A 22820-nucleotide genomic window follows, 5' to 3' on the forward strand; every position below is an offset into this window, starting at 1 on the left:
TACCTAACCTTAGTTGCAGTCCGCAGAACTTTAGAATAAGGAGCTGTTTTTTCGTACTGGTTCAGCTAATTACTGCTGTATAAGTAATGCAAAAATAAATTGAACAAGATAATTTTATGTGGAAAACTTCCTTGCTTAAGGGAACAAAAATCACGACCACCTTCGAGAATTCTCTCAAATAAACTTCACCAAAACGACGAGCAGTTTCAGGTTACAAAGCACTCTATAACTGTGAGAAAAATATTATTGAATTGTGTCTCTACGTTATTGCATTGAGACCCTGTTTAGAGACACTACATTAGACTCCTTTTTTTCAACTAGGACAGTGCATTACAATCCTTTTCCAAACAAGACAAAAAACCCAACGAAAAAAACTGATAGTGCTCTTTTTACATATTAATTATTTGATTTGTTGTAAATTGATATACTTTTAAAGGTAAATTGATAGGGGTAAATCTGTAATTTACTATTTTAATACATGTATAAAAGTAATACCCACATAAGTTATTCCATCTTCTATCCCGCATAAATTATACATAGATTCCCTCATAAATTATGTAAGCATTAATTATGTAGGATTACCAAAAACGCAACCAAACACCGTATAAAATTAATACATAGATTCCCTCGTAAGTTATGTAAGTATTAATTATGTAAGATTACAAAAAGCGCAACCAAACACCGTATAACATTAATACATGAATAACTTTTATACAACATTTGGAAACCTACCAACCAAACATTGTATAAAATTAATACCTAAATAGCTTTTATCTTATTTGCAGACCAAACATGGTATAAAATTAATACATGAACAACAAAGTTATTCACGTATTAAGTGTTAGCTTAAACCAGCTACCAAACGGCCCCTAACATAATGCGCATGACAAAATACCATCTACCTCTCATTTTCACAGACAAAGGAGAAGATTTCATATCTATCAAAGGTTTAGGCGAAAGAAATTCTAATCTTCGACACTTGCATAACATTCAATAGACCACTCAAAAAGTTCAATAGTCACTTACATGTAAAGATATCCAAAATTATCGGCAACAAGGACAACATTTCTGTCTGAGTTAACATCCAACCCATAAAGCATCCTCCAACTGCTTGGTCCCTACAAGAAAATCATTTGTGACTTATACTTGAATAAAACCACATAACCACTTCATTACAACTGACTTGCTGGTGTCATGTATTTCACTCTCCTTTCTTTGCTATTCCCCAAAGAGATAAATTCAGTGATGTAATCAGCAAGACCCAGAAGCTCATTGGTGTCTCTAGAAACACAATGGGTGCATCAAGACGTCATTTATCATGACACACAGTCGGGGAACACACTTAAAAATATTCAAGGACTCAAAGGTATTCAGCTAGATTACAAAGCAAACACTCAAGATGATTCAAACAACAAACCTGACTGGAAACCAAAGGAGAAAAGTTAACATGAGAGTTAAAAAGAATCAAATATGCAAATGTGATAGGTTTTCAGTATATAAGCAAGGTTGAAATTTCATGTAATGATCTGTGTCCTTGCTGCTAAAATGTATCTATGGGCACTGAAAGGGGACAAGGGAGTTCAGAAATAAAAAGTGTCCAGCACTGTGTTTACAAGGTAAAACATATACCGTAGGCTCGTCCAACCACAAAAACTGAAATAACAGGATAATTCATATAAACAGAACAACATGTTTTCAGAAAATCACCTCCCACCTGTTAGAATAGGAATAGATGTACACAATCCTACTTAGAATAGGAATAGAAATAGGAATAGTTTATAGTATTCTACTGGAAAAAGGATTGTTTTATAGTGTCTATAAATAGGGTCTTTGTGCAATATTGTTCATACACAATTCAATAATATTTTTCTCCTATATTTCTCACATGGTATCGTAGCGTTGGTGAGAAACATCAAGTCACCGTGCGTCAATTATTTTTCCGGCGACTTTTGGGGGCTGAGTTTTGTCAGTTTTTGATCTGTGGGTGTTGTGAGAAAACCAACACCATTACAAAGCTCGGAAAGCTCAGTCGACCAAACTCCAACAACAACCACCAGAAAAAAACACCTCACCGCTGTCACACGCCGTTCGAAGGTGAAATTTTCCGGCGAGATCTGGTTCACGTGCCGGCGCGAGAGGCTTCTTTGATCAGTTATTTTTGAGGTTTTTTTCTCGGTTGGGGTGAATGTTGATGCTCAATTATGTAGTCTCCTATGGAGATCTATCGATTCCAAGTTGATGCCCTTGTTTCGCCCATCCCAGACATGTTATTCAGTTTGGGAAAAGGCTTGTTGATGGGCAATGAAATGAGATGATTTTATACAAGTTTTAAATGTTTATTTTGAACCTAATGTCTACTTTTCATATGTGTAAGGTGGCAAATTCAAGTGTTGAACATGATTAGTGAAAAATGTAACAAGGATGCTTAAAGAGAAAAAAAAGGGACAAAGAAATAACATTTGACAAGTTGTTGGCTCCGCGCGCCGTCGCACGCTGAAGTGTCCAGCGGCGCGCCCGCGCAGTACGAAAACCCACCTTACAAGTCCTCGTGCGCCTGTCGCGCTCCCAGGCACCCAGTGGCGCGCCTGCGCGGCGTGGAAGCGTGGAAACACTTTTAAAAAGGGTATTATTGGAATTTTGCGGGAAACCCTATGCTATATGATGTTGGAACTTGACCAGAGTCTAGATGATTGAAAAAAGAGCGAAAAAAAAGGCTAGCTTGCGAAGAGAGGAGAAGAAACACGCGGTACAGGACTCGAATCCAAAACGGGAGTTGGGATTTTGAGTTTGTTTGCCATGTATTCTTGTTCATCTTTGTCCTTAGCTAATTTATTCTCTCACATGGAGTAGTTTCTTAGAGGGTATTTTGACAAATATTGTGTATTGAAGAATATGTTGGGATTTTGATTGTTGTTCTTATGCTTGAACTTGTTATGGGAGTTGAATTGAATTGCAACCTTATTCATTATTTTATTTATTTGAAGGAAGAATATCTTAGTTAATATTGTTGCATAGTTTTGTGGATTGAATCAATTTATATCTCTTGAGTAATCGAAAGAGCTTGTTGATACTTATTGATTGAATCTCAGGAAAAATAGTCAGAAGACGTTACTTCCTTGAGAATAATCCATAACATGTTCATGCTTATTTAGATCACTAGGTTATAATTAGTTTATTCTTTGACTTGAGATTTACTCGAAAGGGAAATTTGAATCTTGATGATATTCTAATCAACTATCGAATTCGAGAGAATCAATAGAACTTTAGAGGTGATCAATGAACGTGGTCAATTCTTAACTATCATTATGCACTTGTTTCGTCTTATATCCTATCTTTTATTATTGATATTAAACCTTGTAGATATTAATTGTTTTTAAATCATTAATTAGTCTACAAACGTTGCTCATTACCACAACAAAACTCTATTCTTTTGATCACCTGAATAATAGTTAGCAAGATTTGATTGAATTATTACTTATACCAATCCCTGTGGAGACGATCTTTATACTATACTATCTTTGACTAGAGAAGCGCTAAACTTATATTGTGTTTGTGCTCGTCAAATTTTGGCATCGCTGCAGGGGATTGACAACAAGTAGTTTCAAGAGAGTTGGAAAGAGTTTTACATTTGATTAAAAGGGAACTTGCAGAGAGGGTGTCAGAGCAGTCTCAAAGTCATAATACAATGGCTAATAATGGTGGTAACATCACCCTGAATGACCCACTCATCCCCGTTAATCAAAATCGACCGCCTGGGGTCGAATATGATGCTGAACATCCGGGGGTTGTTAATCGAAGATACCACAGCGCTCATAATGAAGCAGAAGATCAAATGGATCAAAATAATGGCAGGGCAGGGAGATTGCTAGGAGACTATGCTAAGCTAAATTATAATGGAATGCAATCTAGTGAGAGATGTCCTCCTGTTGCAGCAAACAATTTTGAGATCAAGCACAGCGTTCTCCAAGCAATACAAAATAATTGTGTGTTCAAAGGAAAGCAGAATGAGGATCCAACAAGTCATCTGATAGACTTCGATGAAATTATGAACACTTTCCATTATAATGGAGCATCAGACGATGCGATATATTTGAGAGCATTTCCTTTCTCTTTGAAGGATGATGCTAAGATCTGGTTACGAAGTTTACCTTCTGGATCAATCCGCACCTGGATTGAAATGACAACAAAGTTTCTTGATAAGTATTTCTCACTAGCGAAAACTGCCAGAATGAGGAAGGAGATCAGCAATTTTGGCCAGCTAGAATCAAAAACGGTGTTTGAAGCATGGGAAAGGTTCAAAGAATTATTGAGTAAGTGTCCACATAATGGAATAGAGCCATGGTTACAGTTGACAAATTTCTGGAAAGGGCTATCACCTGCATCACTAAGGATACTAAACAATGCAGTGGGAGGACCGATAATGAAAAAGAAAGCCGAAGAAGCAATTGAAATCCTAAATAAACTTGCAGAGGATGCTAATCAATGGGTTGCAGAGAATTTTGAAAGGAAAAAGACTGCAGGGGTGCACCAAGTTGATACTTACACTGCCTTGTAGGCGCAAATTGCATCGATTGCTAAAGATGTAAAACAGTTGACTATAGCTCAGGCTCAAATTACACAATCAATAATGTGTGATTTTTGTGCAGGGAGCCATCCTACTCATGAATGTCAACAGGTGCCACTTGCAGAAAAAGAGGTGAATGCTGTTGTAAACTTTAATAGAGGTAACTATCAAGGAGGAAACAACTTCAATTCAATGGGACAGAGGCATCCTGGATTCTGATGGAGTTCACCAAATGGTAGTTTGAATGCGTGGCAACAGAACAATCTGAGAGGACAAGGACAAGTGTCTCAGGGATACCAAAATCACCCACGGCAGCAGTATCATCCGCAACAGCCTCAAAGGTACAACAAGGGAACCAATCAAGTTTGGAAGAGATGATGAAAAGTTTCATCACTAAGGTAGAAGAAAAATTTGAAAATCAGAGTGCTTCAATTCGCAATTTGGAGAAGCAGGTGGGTCAGATTGCAAATCAAATTTTTGAAAAAGCTCCTGGAATTCTACCAAGTGACACAGTGAGGAATCCAAAAGATTTGAAGGTTGTAACATTGCGTGATGGGAAGATGTTGAAAGATAATTGCAATAGTCCAAAAAAATAAATCAACAGAAAGCCAAGAAGAGACACAAGGAACCCTAGCAAGCAAAAAAGAAAGGCAGGGACAAGTCAGAAGTTGAAGAGAATACAAAATGCATGCCTGCATTGCCTTTTTCTCAGAAAATGAAAAGAGAGAAGCTTGATAAATACTTTGGAAAGTTCCTTGAGATGCTAAAACAACTACATGTGAATATTCCGTTTACAGAGGTAGTCACACAAATGCCTGCATATGCAAAGTTCCTCAAGGAAATTCTGTCTAGCAAGAGAAAATTTGAGGAAACATCAGTAGTCAAGCTTAATGCTCATTGCAGTGCCATACTTCAAAATAAACTACCTCAGAACTGTGGTGATCCAGGTAATTTCACTATCCCGTGTGCAATAGGGAAAGTTAGATTTGAGAAATCTTTGGCGACTCAGGAGCTTCTATAAATCTTATGTCGTTGTCAATTTTCAAAAAATTGGAAGGAGAGCTTGGAATTATTAAGTCCATTCCTGTGTCCTTACAGTTGGCAGACCAATCCACAATTATTCCGAAAGGAATAATTGAAGATGTCTTGATTAGGGTAGATAAGTTTGTTTTTCCAGCGGATTTCATAGTGGTGGACATAGAAGAAAACAAGGAGGTGCCGTTAATTCTTGGGAGACCATTTTTGGCTACTAGAAGAGCAATACTTGATGTGTATGAAGGGCAACTGAACCTTAGAGTTGGAGAAGAAAGGGTAGTTTTCAACATCAAGAAGATGATGAAATTTCCTCCAGATGAGGAAAATGTCTACTCCTGTTTTAAAGTAGACATTCTGGATGACCTGGCTGAAGAGTATAAAAATGATAATATGCTGGAGGACTCATTGGAGCTATGCATGCCTAAATTGAGTAATGAGGAGGAGGAATATCCATAGGCTCAAGAAAAAGTGAAGGAACTGAAATCCCACACAGATGACACTGAGAAGGAAACACAAAGAGAGAAGCCAAAATCTACTTCTGAGCTTAAAGTGTTGCCCACTCACTTGAAGTATGTATTTCTTGAACTTGATAGTTTTCCAGTGATTGTTTCAATTCATCTTACAGGTGAACAGGAAAGGAAGTTGGTTTATTTGTTGAGGAAGTACAAGAAAGCTATCAGGTGGTCTATAGCTGATATTCAAGGAACAAGTCCTGCATTATGCATGCACAAAATTCTGTTGGAGGAGAATAGTAAACCGGTAGTACAACCACAGCGTAAGTTGAATGAAAAGCTGGAAAAAGTAGTACAAAAAGAAGTTCTCAAACTTCTTCATGGGGGAATCATATTCCCGATTTCTGACAGCGCTTGGATCAGCTCAATCCATATGGTACCAAAGAATGGAGGAATGACTGTAGTGAAGAATGATAATAATGAATTGATCCCGACAAGAACCGTAACAGGATGGAGAATGTGTGTGGATTTTAGGAGGCTTAATGATGCAACTCGGAAGGACCATTTTCAGCTCCATTTCATTGATCAAATGCTGGAGAAGGTAGCTGGCCAAGGCTTTTATTGTTTTCTTGATGGGTATTCTGGCTACAATCAAATCCCCATTGCACCTGAAGATATGGAAAAGCCCACTTTTACATGTCCTTTAGGAATATTTGCCTATAGAAGAATGTCGTTTAGGTTGTGCAATGCACCAGCAACATTTCAGAGGTGCATGATGTCTATATTTGCAGAATTGAATGGAAAATGCTTAGAGGTCTTCATGGATGACTTCACCCTGTTTGGTGAAGATTTTGATAGTTGCCTGAAGAATCTTGAAGCAGTTTTAAAGCTGTGTGAAGAAACTCACCTGGTTCTGAACTGGGAAAAATGTCACTTCATGGTGAGAGAAGGGATAGTATTAGGGCACAAGGTCTCGGCTGATGGTATAGAAGTAGACAAGGCAAAGGTGGAAATCATTTCTAAACTACCACCACCGACATCTGTGAAGAGCATAAAAAGTTTTTTGGGACATGCAGGATTTTACAAGAGATTCATTCAAAACTTCTCTAGCATCTCGAAGCCGTTAACTACCTTGCTCACAAAGGACACGGTTTTTGTTCACAACTGATTGTCTAATGGCATTCAACCAGGTCAAGGAGAAGCTCACTAGTGTCCCTATTATGGTTACTCCAGATTGGAATCAGCCATCTGAGCTTATGTGTGATGCCAGTGATTTTTCTGTGGGAGCAGTGCTGAGATAGAAGAAAGATAACTTGTTCAGGCCGATTTTTTATGCCAGCCGTACTCTTAATAGTGCACAAGTTAATTATGCTACCACTGAAAAGGAATTATTTGCTGTGGTTTTTGCTTTTGACAAATTCTAATCATATCTAATTGGGAGCAAGGTGATTGTCCACACTGATCACTCAGCGTTAAAATACTTGTTGCACAAGAAGGAAGCAAAACCAAGGTTTTTGAGGTGGATTCTTTTGCTTCAAGAATTCGAACTCCTGATCATTGACTGAAAAGGAACAGAAAATCAGGTGGCTGACCATTTGTCAAGACTTGAAAATCCTCCGGTGGAAATGGTACCAATCAAAGAGGAATTCCCTGATGAGCAATTATTTTTTGTTGCTTCTATATCCGAAAGACCGCCTTGGTGTGCAAATATAGCCAATTATTTGGTTAGCGGATGGGTACCTCAGGACCTGAGCTATGAGCAGAAGAGGAAACTACGAAGTGAGGTAAGACACTATTTTTAGAATGACCCATTTTTTGTTAAAAAATTGTGCAAATGACATTATTCGAAGATGTGTGCCGGAAGAAGAGATGGCCAGTATACTGTCTCATTGTCACGACGATGCAGTCAGTGGACATTAGGGTGGAAATAAAACAGCCTCAAAGGTGTTGGAAGCAGGATTCTTCTGGCCATCTCTATTCAAGGACGCGCGGGAGTATGTAGCTCGGTATGATAGTTGCCAAAGAACAGGTAATATAAGCAAGCGAAATGAGATGCCCCAAAATTCAATCGATTTCATGGGACCCTTTTTCCCTCTTCCCACTCTTTTGAATGTATCCTAGTAGCAGTTGACTATGTATCCAAACGGGTCGAGGCAATTCCTACTAGGACAAATGATGCTCATGTGGTGTGTGAGTTCTTGCGAAAGAATATTTTTTCTAGATTTGGCACACCACGAGTCATTATTAGTGACGATGGATCTCATTTTGTAAACAAACAATTTGCATCACTATTGGGTAAGTATGGGGTAACTCATAAAACAAGAACCCCATATCACGCTCAAACTAGTGGGCAAGTTGAGGTGGCTAGCCGTGAGCTAAAAAGAATTCTTGAAAAAACGGTTAGTGCAACTCGCAAGGATTGGTCAATACGGTTGGATGATGCTTTATGGGCATATAGAATTGCGTTCAAAACACCAATAGGCACATTACCATATAAACTAGTTTTTGGAAAGGCATGTCATTTGCCTGTGGAAATTGAGCACAAAGCATATTGGGCTATTAAATTGCTTAATCTTGATCTTAGTCTTGCAGGTGAGAACAGGTGTGTGCAGATGAATGAATTGGAGGAGTTCAGACGAGATGCATATGGGAATGCAAGAATTTTCAAGGACAAAACAAAGGTATGGCATGATCGTCTCATCAAGACAAAAGAATTTAAGAAAGGGGACAAGGTACTACTTTACAATAGTAGGTTGCGTCTTTTCCCTGAAAAGTTCAAATCAAGATGGACGGGACCATATGTTGTGAAGCATGTGAGTCCATATGGTGCAATTGAAATCTTCAATGCAAAAGGATCTAAGAGCTTCAAGGTTAACGGGCATCGTTTAAAGCAATATGTTGTTGGAGGATTTGAAAAACAATCTTCTAACATCATCATTGAATAGCGCGAGTTGATTGAGTGTGTCGTGCCGTGACGTTAAATCAGGCGCTTATTGGGAGGCAACCCAACATAAAAATTTAAAAAAAAATGAAAAAGGGTTGGACGTCTGCGCGACCACGCGGAGCAGCAAGGGGGACTCACTGCCACGCCGCGCGACCGCGCGGAAAAGTCTTCCAAGCGCGCGACCAGAGCGCGGGCTAAAGGCAGCCTATTGCCTCTTCACGCGACCGTGCGGGAGGAATCCTCAACCACGCAGCCAGCGTGCGAGCGACGTCCAGATAAGTAAAAAAAAATTCTTATTTCTCTTTCTTTGTTCATTAAATTTTAAAAAAAAAATTAAAAGAGAAGAAAAAGCAGGAAACTATAAAACCCTTTCCCTTGTCCCATTATTTCTCCTACAATTTTCTTTCTTCTTTTTCCTCTCTTATTCAAGAACCCTAATCCCTTTCTCCATTCTTTCTAAAGTGCTCAAGTGTGTGCAATCTGTCAATCTTTATTCCTCCATTGCCATTCAAGGTATGTTCTCCACTACTCTTTTTGTTATTTCATGGTTGTCTAACTAAAGATGGAGTGTGTGAAAGAAGATGGGTTATGAATTTCTTTTATTATATAATGGTGTTGGCTGAATCAAGATGCATATAAAAAAAATGTCATGATTAGTGTATGTTTGATTGTTGGGTGAATAATTGTTTTCCTTGTGTTTAAAGTTGAGCAATCACATGGATGCACCCAATGTGTTTGATAAAATGCTTCAATGAAAAAATGAAGGAAAATAACAAGAAAACAAAATGTTAAGATTGCATTATTGATGGGTTGGTTTGTTTTTCTTACTAGCAGGAAATTAGAGATGGAAAATCCAAGGAAGCGAAGGAATGTAGGCATTGATCCAAACACTAATCCAAGTTCCTCGACGGGGAAAGGCTCAACATCCTCAAAAGAAAAAAACTGAAACCGTTGAAGACATTTGATGCAACAAGATTTGTCTCTTGGGAGGCTCAACGGCGTTTTAAGGTAAAATCATTCAAGAGAGCTATAGTTGAAAAAGGAATTGACAAGGACTCATTGATAGGCGAATGCCAAGAGGTTTATCGAGAAATTGTGTGTCGCCAGTGGGAAATTCTTTTTGACCAGCTCGAAGAAGCTAATATGACAAGTGGTAATGGAATTCTATGCCAACTTGCTTGAACATGAGAATCTTGTGTGCACGGTGCGGGGAAAGAAGGTCAATTTTGCACAAGAAGCCATTGGGCGTGCCTATAATCTCCCAGAATTTAACTACACCAAGACTGACAAATATCATTAGACATACAAAAGGGAGCCTTGTGGTCGGGCCCTTCCCCGAACCCTGTGCATAGCGGGAGCTTTAGTGCACCAGGCTGCCCTTTTATACAAAAGGGAGCCTTACCAATGGAACAAGTTCACCAATGTAATCTGTATTCCGGGACAACCAGTGCAGTGATTGAAAGTGAACCATAAATTTCACTCCAAGAGTTTGACCACTGAGGCAAAATGTTGGTTTCATGTAATCACTAGCCGTATCTTTCCTTCCACCAATACTACTGAGGTACATGGTTTTCGAGCAGCTCTTATCTATTGTTTGATGACGAAATTGCTTATCAAGCCTGGCCTATTAATTCAAGAAGAGACGTTAGAAAAAGCCACCTCTCCAAAGTATGGTTATTTCTTTTCGTCTCTTATCACAAGGCTATGTCGGCTCGCCGGTGTTAAATTCAAGAAGTCAGATGTCACACTTATGGCTGGTCCAAAGTTTCGAGCTGACAGAATGTCAATTGGGAAATAAGTGAGAGAGCCAACACGTCCTGAAGAGGCAAACAAGGATAACTTAATTGAATTGGAAGAGTTGCCCAATCATGTGATGCCACCAGCTCAAGGCCCTTAAGATTCAAGGGGACGATCATGGGAGGAGCGATTCCACTTCCTTAAAAATCAAGTAACTGAAATGTAATGTTCGATGGCTGACATGCATTGGAAGATGGATGCACTCGCGGTTAAAATAGACATGTCAGATAAAAAGATCATGGCATAGCTAAGTGCACTTGGCCGAGCATGCACACCGGACCCCGACACTATCTCTGATACCGACTAAAGAGAGTCGATGAAGTTTCCTTTACCTTTGCATTTGTTTTATGCCATGGGGACGTGTCATAGCTTAAGTGTGGGGGTGTAGGAGTTGTAAAGATAATTCAAAAACAAATAGCTTTTTTCTTCCTAAGATAACTTCTTTGTTGTACTTTTATGGGTTTCTTGTCTGATTCTTTTACCATAGTTGTATTTCTTTTGAATCAGACATTTTTCTAGGATAGTAGTCGTAGCATAATTGTTGAATAAGTGCTAGAGGTAGAAATTGACTGATTCCTAGCTAGAGGGTGTGTTGCTCGCTTATTGTGAATATGCGCACTCATTGGCATTTGAAGTTGAGGCATTATCAATCCTTGAACATTGTGTGGTGAGAATATTTTGATGTGTACACATTTTTGAAAGAATCTAGAACTTGGCATGGTAGTTTTTTGAGGCGAAATTCTAGGACTTTTTGAGGAAGGATATGATTGTGGTCTTTCTTTGATTACCCCTTTTTGGCTTAAATTCACCTACCCTTGATTATACGTATCCTTAGTTAGCCATTTTGAGCCTTACCATAATCCATTTTCTTAGATTAACCGATACATCACTCCAGCCTAACCCCCGTGTGTTACTCTCTCATGTGAAATTATATGCGGAAGTGTAGAGAATTGATTATGAAACTGTTGGGAAAAAAAAGACAAATGACTTGTGTTTAGAAAATTGATGAAAGTTGTTGGATGTGAGCTAGAAAAAGAAGAAAGCTGCTATAAGAATGTTGAAAAGGTTCTTGGGCAAAGGTTCCAAATAATATATATATATATATATATATATATAAAGAAGAGAAGAAGATAGTCAAGAACAAAAAGTGAAAAAGAGGGGGATGTGCTTAATTATTTTCAGTTTCTACCAACACCCTTACCACAACATTCACCCGTACAAGTCCTACATGATCTTAACTTGAGAAAGCCTACATTAGTGAAAAATTACTCGATTCCCAAGCCTATGGTATTCTGGAAAAACATGATGTACTTCTTTGTGAGAGTGAATGAAATGAGACTGTTCTGTCTATGATGCAGAAGCATAAGTTTGTTTGTGATAAAACTGCATCTTCTTTGTGGTAAGAGAGTTCATGGATTGATTGTTGCTTAAATTTCATTGTCAAGAAGTAGTCATTTAACAATGAATGTTGCATACACCTATAGAGATGGTTGAAGTCGATTGTTGTTTCTAGTGACTTGTACATCAAAGTCTAGAGGGGATCAAGTTTGTTCTAATTTGCTCGGGATGAGCAAAGATTCAAATGTGGGGGTATTTGATAGGCAATGAAATGAGATGATTTTATACAAGTTTTAAATGTTTATTTTGAAACTAATGTCTAATTTTCATATGTGTAGGGCGGCAAATTCAAGTGTTGAGCATGATTAATGAAAAATGCAACAAAGATGCTTAAAGAGAAAAAAAAGGACAAAGAAATAACATTTGACAAGTTGTTGGCTCCGCGTGCCGATCGCACGCTCAAGTGTCCAGCGACACGCCCGCAGAACGAAAACCCACCCTACTGGTCCTCGTGCGCCGGTCGCTCACCCAAACGCCCAGTGGCGCGCCCACGCAGCGTGGAAGCGTGGAAACACTTTTAAAAAGGGTATTATTCGAATTTTGTGGGAAACCCTATGTTATATGATGTTGGAACTTGACCAGAGTCCAGATAATTGAAAAAGAGCGGAAAAAAAGGCTAGGTTACGAGGAGAGGAGAAGAAACACGCGGTATAGGACTCGAATCCAAAACGAGAGTTGGAATTTTGATTTTTGTTTGCCTTCATCTTTGTCCTTAGCTAATTTATTCTCTCCCATGGAGTAGTTTCTTAGAGGGTATTTTGACAAACATTGTGTATTGACGAATATGTTGGGATTTTGATTGTCATTCTTATGCTTGAACTTGTTATGGGAGTTGAATTGAATTGCAACCTTATTCATTATTTTATTTATTTGAAGGAAGAATATCTTAGTTAATATTGTTGCATAGTTTTGTGGATTAAATCAATATATATCTCTTAAGTAATCGAAAGAGCTTGTTGATACTTATTGATTGAATCTCAGGAAAAATAGTCAGAAGACGTTACTTCCTTGAGAATAATCCATAACATGTTCATGCTTATTTAGATCACTAGGTTATAATTAGTTTATTCTTTAACTTGAGATTTATTCGGAAGGGAAATCTGAATCTTGATGATATTCTAATCAACTATCGAATTCGAGAGAATCAATAGAACTTTAGCGGTGATAAATGAACGTGGTCAATTCTCAACTATCATTATGCACTTGTTTCGTCTTATACCCTATCTTTTATTATTGATATTAAACTTTGTAGATATTAATTGTTTTTAAATCATTAATCAGTCTACAAACGTTGTTCATAACCTTGAATTATTATTTGTATCATCCCTGTGGAGACGATCTTCATACTATACTATCTTTGACAAGCGAAGCGCTAAACTTATATTGTGTTTGTGCTCGTCACTCGTGCTTTATACACTAATTACATATCTCGATTCTATGATGTGATATCTTGAATGACCAACATAAAGAAACAAGATTCTAATACGTCTACTTACTTAGGACAGGTACAAGCAGACATGGAGAAATTTGAAATGTTAATGCCAGTTACTACGAATGTGGAAAAACAACAAGAGAACAGATAGACGTTTCTAGTTCTTACACTTGCTAGACTTCCTACTAACCATGATTCAGTGCATGATCAGATTCTAGCTAGTCCTATAGTTCCTACAATTGATGAATTATTCTCTAGTCTACTTCGTCTTGTCGGGCCTCCCAATCACAAAGTAGCCTCATCACCCACTATTGACTCCTCTGTTCTTGCATCTCAAACCATAGAAAAACGAACATATCAATCTATGGAGAATTGGCGAGGAGGAGGGCGTTTTGAAAAACCTCGATCCAAGTGTAGTCATTTTCATAAACTTGGGCATACTCGTGACATATGTTATATTTTGCATGGTCCAGCACCCAGTTATGATCCTATTTCTCTAAAGGAATATAATGAGTTCCTTCAAAATCGTGAAAGTAAGCAGACATCTCCACAAGTAGCATCTGTGGCTCAGCCTAATCAATCATCCAATAATGCTCATATTGCTCATACAGAATATGATGAGTTCCTCCAATATCGAGCAAGTAAGCAAACATCACCACAAGTAGCTTCGGTTGCACAACCTGATGTTTCTGTTGCGGGCAATTCTTCCGCTTGTGTTTCACAATCTAGTACTCTTGGTTCATGGGTCATGGACTCAAGCACTTCCGATCATATCCCTGGTAATAAATCACTTTTGTCTGATATTATTTATTCACAATCTCTGCCGGGATCCAAACAAACCAAAAGGGGTTGGCAAAGCCAAACCCTTATCTTCTATCACTCTAGACTCTGTTCTTTATGTCCCTGGCTCTCCTTTTAATCTGGGATCCGTTAGTCGTTTGACGCGTGCCTTACATTGTTGCATATTCTTTTTTGATGATTTTTTTCTCATGCAGGACCGCAGTACGGGACAGACGATTGGCACAGGGCATGAATCACAAGGCCTTTACTATCTTACCTCTTCAAACTCCTTTACAGCATGCTCCGTTACAGATCCTCCAGACCTAATTCACAAACGTTTGGGACATCCAAGTCTATCCAAGCTACAAAAGATGGTGCCTAGTTTGTCTAGTTTAGACTGTGAGTCATATCAACTTGGGAAACACACTCGTGCTACATTTTCACATAGTACTTGGGGTCATTTCGAGTCTATTTTTCAATTAGTTCATTCTAATATTTGGGGTCCTAGTAGAGTTAGTTCACCCTTAGAATTTCGTTATTTTGTTAGTTTCATTGATGATTATTCAAGACGCACTTGGGTTTTCTTAATGAAAGATCGTTCTGAGTTATTTTCTATATTCAAAAGTTTTTTTTGCTGAAATACAAAATTAATTTGGTGTTTCTATTGGTACTTTTCGTAGTGATAATGCCTTAGAATACCTATCCTCCCAATTTCAGGAGTTCATGACTCACCATGGAATTATTCACCAAACATCTTGTCCGTACACCCCTCAACAAAATGGTGTAGCAAAAAGAAAGAATAGACATATCATTGAGACCGCTCGCACTCTTCTCATTGAATTTGATGTTCCGGTCCGCTTTTGGGGAGATGCAGTCCTTGCGTCTTGTTATTTAATTAATAGAATGCCCTCATCCTCTATTCAAAATCAGGTTCCATATTCCATACTGTTTCCTCAGTCACATCTTTACTCTATCCCCCCTCGTGTCTTTGGAAGCACATGCTTTGTTCATAACTTAGCCCTAGGGAAAGATAAATTAGCACCTCGTGCCCTCAAATGTGTCTTCCTTGGTTACTCCCGAGTTCAAAAAGGGTATCGTTGTTATTCATCTGAACTTCATCGATACCTTATGTCCACCGATGTCACATTCTTTAAGTCTCAACCTTACTATACATCTTCATGATCATCCTTATGAATTTGAGGTCTTACCCATACCTCAGGTCTTACCTGTACCAACTTTTGAGGAATCTACGGTCTCTCCTACATCTCCAGTTGTAGTGCCACCACTCCTGACTTATCATCATCGTCTGCATCCAGTTGTAGTCCCAGATGATTCATGTCATGTGCCAGACCCTGCTCCTACTGTGGACTTGTCTCCTCCTAGCCAACCGATTGTACTTCAAAAAGGTATACGATCCACTCGAAATTCTAACCCACATTATACTTTCTTGAGTTATCATCGTCTATCCTCACCACATTATGCATTTGTATCATCTTTGTCTTCTATTTCCATTCCTAAAACTACAGGTGAAGCACTTTCTCATTCTGGATGGAGGCAGGCTATGATTGATGAGATGTCTGCTTTACATACGAGTGATACTTTGGAGCTTGTTTTCCTTCCTGCAGGTAAATCAACAGTTGGTTGCCGTTGGGTTTATGCAGTCAAAATTGGCCCAGAAGGTCAGGTGGATCGACTGAAGGCTCGCGTTGTTGCCAAAGGGTATCCTTAGATATTTGGGCTAGATTATAGTGACACTTCCGCACCCGTGGCTAAAATAGCATATGTCCGTCTTTTTCTATCTATGGATGTTGTTCGTCATTGGCCTCTTCATCAGTTGGACATTAAAAATGGTTTTTTGCATGATGATCTTGAGGAAGAAGTCTATATGGAGCAACCACCTGGTTTTGTTGCTCAGGGGAGTCTAGTACCCTTGTAAGTTGATTGTGTAGGTCACTCTATGGTCGGAAACAGTCTCCTCGAGCTTGATTTGGGAAGTTCAACACAGTAATTCAGCAGTTTGGCATGACTCATAGTGGAGTTGATCACTAAGTCTTTTAATTGGCATTTTGCACTAAATCTGTGTATTTATTTAGTTGTTTACGTTGATGATATCACTATCATCGGCAATGATCAAGATGGTATCACTAATTTGAAGCAACATCTCTTTCAGCATTTTCAGACTAAAGACCTTGGCAGACTGAAGTATTTTCTAGGTATTGAGGTTGCTTAGTGTAGATCAGGTATTGTTATTTCTCAACGCAAGTATGCCTTGGACATTCTTGAGGAGACAGAAATGACGGAATGTAGACCCATTGACACTCCTATAAATTCGAATGTTAAACTCCTTCCAGGACAGGGGGAGACACTCAGTAATCCTGAAAGGTATAGACGGCTAGTTGGAAAGTTGAATTATCTCACAGTGACTAGACCTGACATCTCTTTTCCTATAAGTATTGTAAGTCAGTCTATGACTTCTCCTTATGATAGTCGTTGGGTTGCAGTTATTCGTATTATGCGATATATAAAGTCGGCTCCCGGTAAAGGACTACTCTTTGAGGATCACAGCTATGAGCATATCACTGGATATACAGATGTTGATTGGGCAGGATCACCCTCTGATAGACGTTCCACATATGGGTATTGTGTTTTAGTAGAAGGTAATTTGGTGTCGTGGAAAAGTAAAAAACAAAATGTGGTTGCTCGATCTAGTGCAAAAGCAGAATATCGAGCAATTGTTGTGGCAACTTGTGAGCTAGTTTGGATCAAACAGTTGCTGACAGAACTAAAATTTGGAGAAACCGATCATATGGAACTTATGTGTGATAATTTATATTGCATCAAATCCAGTGTTTCATGAGAGGACTAAGCACATTGAAATTGATTTTCACTTTGTCAGAGAAAAGATACTCTCGGGAGATATTGTTACAAAGTTTGTGAAGTCAAGTGATCAACTTGCAAATATCTTCACCAAGTCCCTCACCGGTCCTTGTATTAATTATATTTGTAACAAGCTAGGTACATATAATTTGTATGCTCCAGCTTGACAGGGAGTGTTAGAATAGGAATAGGTGTACACAATACTACTTAGAATAGGAATAGAAATAAGAATAGTTTATAGTATCCTACTTGGAAAAGGATTGTTTTATAGCGTCTATAAATAGGGTTTTGTGTAATATTGTGCTTACACAACTCAATAATAACACGAAAGTTAAAAAGAATCAAATATGCAAATGTGATAGGTTTTCATTATATAAGCAAGGTTGAAATTTCATGTAATGATCTGTGTCCTTGCTGCTAAAATGTATCTATGGGCACTGAAAAGGGGACAAGGGAGTTCAGAAATAAAAAGTGTCCAGCACCATGTTTACAAGGTAAAAAATATCCCGTAGGCTCGTCCAACCACAATAACTGAAATAACAGGATAATTCATATAAACAGAACAATATGATTTCAGAAAATCACCTCCCACCCATTTGGATTAAGGTTCATTAGTGAAAATGAAATCCCAGTCTCTAGGTCAGTACAACTGATTGTTCCGTCAGATGAAGCAGCATATATCGATCCATCATTTGTCGGGTTGAACCTAAATGAATCAAAAACAACTCATTTATTGACTGAGGACATAGTAATGCAGGTGAAATCTAAATGCAAACATATCGAAAAATGTGACGAGAGAGAAATACTCACTTAATGTTGTTAAGGATACAATTGTGTATGTTCCCATATACTGTCTTTTCATGCACTTTCCCAAAATCCCAGATACCAAGTTGGCCTTTCTGAAACACAAAGTAATATAGCATTAACCTCCACAAATTATGTGACCTTGCAACAGAGAACTCAATTCATAGCCACACTTTAGAGCTATATTGCAGAGAGATCTTGGACCTTATCACCAGATAAAAGAATATTGTTGTTTGTAGGATGGAACTCCAAGCATGTGACTCGCCTACTGTGGTACCTGATAACTGCACAGTGGACTTGATCTGGGATCACATACGCTGGTTTAATCTATTAAAGAAACCAAGAAAGCAAAATATGAAGCACATTTTCTGAAGATACATATTGTGTAACTTTACTGTTTGGACAAAATATGTTGCACTATAATAAACAAGGAATGGTAATCAATTAAGGTACAAGACGTCACAATGAAAATTTACCCTATAAGCATAGACCAAAGTAAAAACTATATTTCACATATGTTGCGAAATACTTTATGTGGCAATGATCACATGCAAGATGCAAGACATAAAATTATATGAAGACTTGAACAAAACCTGGAAACATGTTCCCTCTGTTCCATTTTTATGTGGCACTATTTTACTTGACAGAGAGATTTAAAAAATGAAGACTTTTGAAAGTTGTGACCTTAAAAACATATCATAACATTTATGCTGCTATACAAACAAATCATTAAGGGTAAAAGGGGAAGCCTAATGTTAAGAGCTTCTATATATCGAAGGTGTCATTCTTTTTTAAAGAGGGTCAAAAAGGAAAGGGTACAACATAAAATGGCACAATGGGAGTATAAAGGAGCAAAACCATGAGCCAAATTTGACAAAAGTACATTACTGACAGCTAGAATATCAATGTAGTATTTTTTGAGGAACATAGTAGGTCAATCTCGAAGGAGAGCATTGGAGTAACTGGTAAAGTTGTTGTCATGTGACCAGGAGATCACGGGTTCAAGCCTTGGAAACAGCCTCTGGCAGAAATGCAAGGTAAGGCTGCGTACAATAGACCCTTGTGGTCGGGCCCTTCCTCGGACCCTGCACATAGCGGGAGCTTTAGTGCACCGCTTCCCTTTTATAGTAGGTCAATCTCATAATATGAGACCATGAAATCAAACATAAATATTATGAGACCATGAAATCAAACATAAATATTATGAGACCATGAAATCAAACATAAATATATGGAGGGAAACTAAAACTAGTGCCTGATTATTTTCATAGTGAAGAAGGAAAATAGATTCACAGATTGCCCATTTAACCTGAATAGATATCTATCTGAAAACAGATAGAGAAACCTTTTAGTCATACTGTAAAGCTTACAAACTAGTATTATCCAAGATCAGTTTTATTGGCATACTATGATACCTCATTATATACCAGAAGAGATACAAGAGGAAAGATGTGATTATATGACGATAGCATTTCCAATGATAATGGAATTGTTACTTACTGGAGAAACCCGTGGGTGAAGCTGGCGTTGGAAAACAAATTCCAAAGGATTAGTTGTGTTCTTATGTGGCACCCCATATTCTGTAGCTACTCGGTGGGGGCAAGTCACTGTGGTGTGGCCTTCAACCCCAATAAAGAAAACAGTGTAAAGTAGAAAAAGAAACTCGATAGTGATAATATTTCTAACTAGAAAATGTTACACAAGTAAATAAGTACCAGGCATTTTGCAGAGAAAACATGGTTTCATTGGGCAATCAATATAAGTTGCACCCCTGAAGCCTGCTTCATGACCAGTTTTCTTGCAAACCTGAAAAAAAACATTGTTCAGAAACCCCACAACTATACTGTTAAGCAGCCGTGAAGGCTGTGCAAATATGAAAAAGGGGTATACTTTGCAAACTTTCTTGAGAGTAATAGTGATGGATGTTTTCCCTTTATTCTTAGACTCTTCTATTGTCTCCTCTTCAGGTAAAACTACATTAGCTTCTCCTTCTTCTTCTTCATCATCCGACGAGCTTTCCTCGGACTCGGTGTCTCTATCGATCACTACTTGCGGAAACAAACTTCTTCTACGCATTTTGGACACTTAATTCATTTGAATTTGGGGCCATAAAAATACAAACAACCGACTTTACATTACATTACAAAAACTAATGGAAAGCTTAACCCATGGCGGAACAAATTGACACGACTTCCCATTTTCCACCGTCTAAATTTAGTACACTTACCATTGACAATTTACAAAAAATATATAAAAACAAAATTAAAAGTGTAATACACTGATCAATAAAATGACAAAGGGGCTTGAAATTAAAAGAAACCTTGAGAGTGAAAATTATAAAAATAGAACACAAAGTTTAATAATTATATGGTAAAATGGATTTTTTTTAATTAGTGATAATATCATGTATTTTAAAAATTTATAAAGCATCTCTATTCAAATACGTCTCGCGATAGAAATGAGTAAATGGTGTCATTTAAGTCTTCAAATTAAAATTAGTGAAATTGACTTGGTCAAATGAGATTAAATAAAAAGTGAATTTGATTAGAGTAATTAAGAACTTTGAGGTGTATATTAATATTTTAAAAATTGTGAAAAGTCTTCCACCCCCTTTAAGAAATCAAATTTTGAAATTTCTCCCTCTTTCGTTATCTTTTCAATTTTTTATTTCTCTCTCTTTCTTTGTCTTTCAAGATTTCAGTGTTCCATCTTCTTCTTTATTTCTTTCTTTTTCTATTCCTTCATCTTTTTCTTCATATTCTTCTTCTTTTTTGTCGTTTTTGTTGTTGCCATTATCACTATTCATCATTTTTGTTGCACTCTTCATCTTTTTCTCATTTTATCCTTATTTTTATGGATTGTTTTTCTTTGATTTTAAAAATTTTGAAGAATAATTTTTGAAGTACATTGAAACAGATCTGAAGAAAATCAAACAACTATAATAGTTGTTGCAGCAACTACAGTAATTGTTGATGTAACTACAATAGTTGTTAAGATAGCTATTGCAGCAACTATCATAGTTATTGCAATAGCTATCGTAATTGTTTCAGCAACTTCAGCAGTTATTTGAATTGTTGCAGCAAGTTTAGCAATTAGTTGAGTTGTTGCACCAATTATTAAAATAGTTACAGTGCCAACTCCTTTTCTTCTCCATGCTATTGTCAAAATGTTGAATTTCTTTTTTTTACACTACCGTAGATGATTTCCCTAAGGCACCTATGGACCAATGCTTTCGTATGTATATCACCTGAATTTCTTGATTCATGGCATTGAATATTGGCAGTTTAGATCTCATGACTCGAGCCGTAAAAGGAAGCTACTTTTCTCTCTTCGAGTATTATTATTAGATATGTAATAATGCTTGTCGAGCCGATCAAGCTATCGAATTTTTGCAGCATACATTCACGTAGGTCGAGACCTTATATCTAGTCAGTCAAGTTGAAGCGGTGCATTCCCGCATTTTAGGTGAAGCATGAATGTAATGATGAACTTATTTGACATCAGGAACAGTTGAAAGGGCTCTCGAGTAAAAAAGCAATATTTCATTAAGAAGTGAATGGCCTAGAGCGCACGGATTTATGTTACGAAAAAAAGAGGAAGGGGAAGGGGTCATCATTCAGAACATTTATTGCGACAACTTCGATATTTATTATATTTCTGACAGAAAGTGAGGTGAAGGAGGAGTTGGTGAAGGAGAGAGTAGGTATAGTCGCAGAAAATGTGTTGATGGTGACAACAAAGGAGGAGGTGGTTATTTGTGACGGAGGCGATGGAAGAGAATAAGGAGGTGGTAACAATGATGGTGGAAGAGGAGGAAGTGGTGGTGGAGGAGGAGAAGGAGGAAGAAGTGGTTGTGATGGAGGAAGAAGAGGAAAAAGTGGTTGTGAAGGAGAAAGAAGAGGAGGAAGTGGTGGTGATAGAGGAAGAGGAGGAAGAAGTGGTGGTGGAGGAGGAGGAAGAAAAAAAAGTGGTGGAAGAGTAGGAGGAGGTAGTGGTGACGACGGCGGCGTTAGAATGGGAGGGCATGACAGTGGTAGAAGGGTGGGGAGAGGGAGGGTAGGATGAGGAAGATAGGGTCTTTCTATAAATAATAAAATTTAAGGATTTTAAAATTAATTCATTAGCACTAAACTTAAAATTGACACACCAACTTAATGATTAAGACTTGTTTCACTTTTTCTTAGTTTTGCTGTTTTAGATTGAATGTTGACTTATCTTATTGTCGTTCAATCTCTTAGGCGAGTTTTCGCTGAGAATGGAATAGTGTTCGTATCCAAAGGTGCATCGGAGTAGAAGGGGGATGCCCTTTAATTAAGCAAAGAACACACCGAAAATGTTGTTCCCACATGCCTATTCATTCATAACCAAAGCTCTTCAAATAAATCTCTTCGGTACTTGAACTTGATTCTTTAGTCAAGGAAAATGTATGTAGCAGCAAGGATGGTGCATCGCCTATTTATCGTTCTTGTTTGAGAGCCAAAACAAAGACGCCTGCTGAAACTCTTTTGTCACCCTTAATTACTTTTCTCAAGTCTCTCACACCTTTTTCCCCCGCTCTTCATCCACCCCAGCCCCATCCTCCCCTCCCCCAACCTCCCATCCTCTATGTGTCCCACCCCTTTTCGCATGAATTTTTCGAATTTAAGTGACGGTATTGAAAAGGGACTATTTTTATTTGAGTTGTCACTTGAAAATGAATTTTGGTGTTCCAAGTCACCTTTTTTGAATTTCTAATAA

General features: G+C 37.9%; 1 protein-coding gene and 1 non-coding gene across 2 annotated transcripts in view; both read right to left on the bottom strand.

The window, feature by feature from the left end:
* LOC129882528 (protein DAMAGED DNA-BINDING 2) overlaps positions 1-20287 on the bottom strand; it is a 30520-nt gene extending 10233 nt beyond the window's left edge. Inside the window, exons 1-7 of the mRNA XM_055956862.1 lie at positions 19974-20287; positions 19799-19889; positions 19584-19702; positions 18288-18410; positions 18090-18178; positions 17865-17985; positions 1027-1118 (exon numbers count right to left, since the gene is read on the bottom strand). Of these exons, the coding sequence (XP_055812837.1) occupies positions 1027-1118; positions 17865-17985; positions 18090-18178; positions 18288-18410; positions 19584-19702; positions 19799-19889; positions 19974-20159 (821 nt within the window). The 5' untranslated portion in view covers positions 20160-20287. The remainder of the gene's footprint in view (positions 1-1026; positions 1119-17864; positions 17986-18089; positions 18179-18287; positions 18411-19583; positions 19703-19798; positions 19890-19973) is intronic.
* Positions 4226-4332, bottom strand: LOC129883781 (small nucleolar RNA R71). The gene has a single exon (XR_008765931.1). It is a non-coding gene; the product is annotated as a small nucleolar RNA R71 (small nucleolar RNA).
* Positions 20288-22820: the final 2533 nt, after the last annotated feature.

The sequence above is a fragment of the Solanum dulcamara genome, chromosome 3 (genome assembly GCF_947179165.1).
Source record: "Solanum dulcamara chromosome 3, daSolDulc1.2, whole genome shotgun sequence".
NCBI classification, from domain to species: Eukaryota; Viridiplantae; Streptophyta; class Magnoliopsida; order Solanales; family Solanaceae; genus Solanum; species Solanum dulcamara.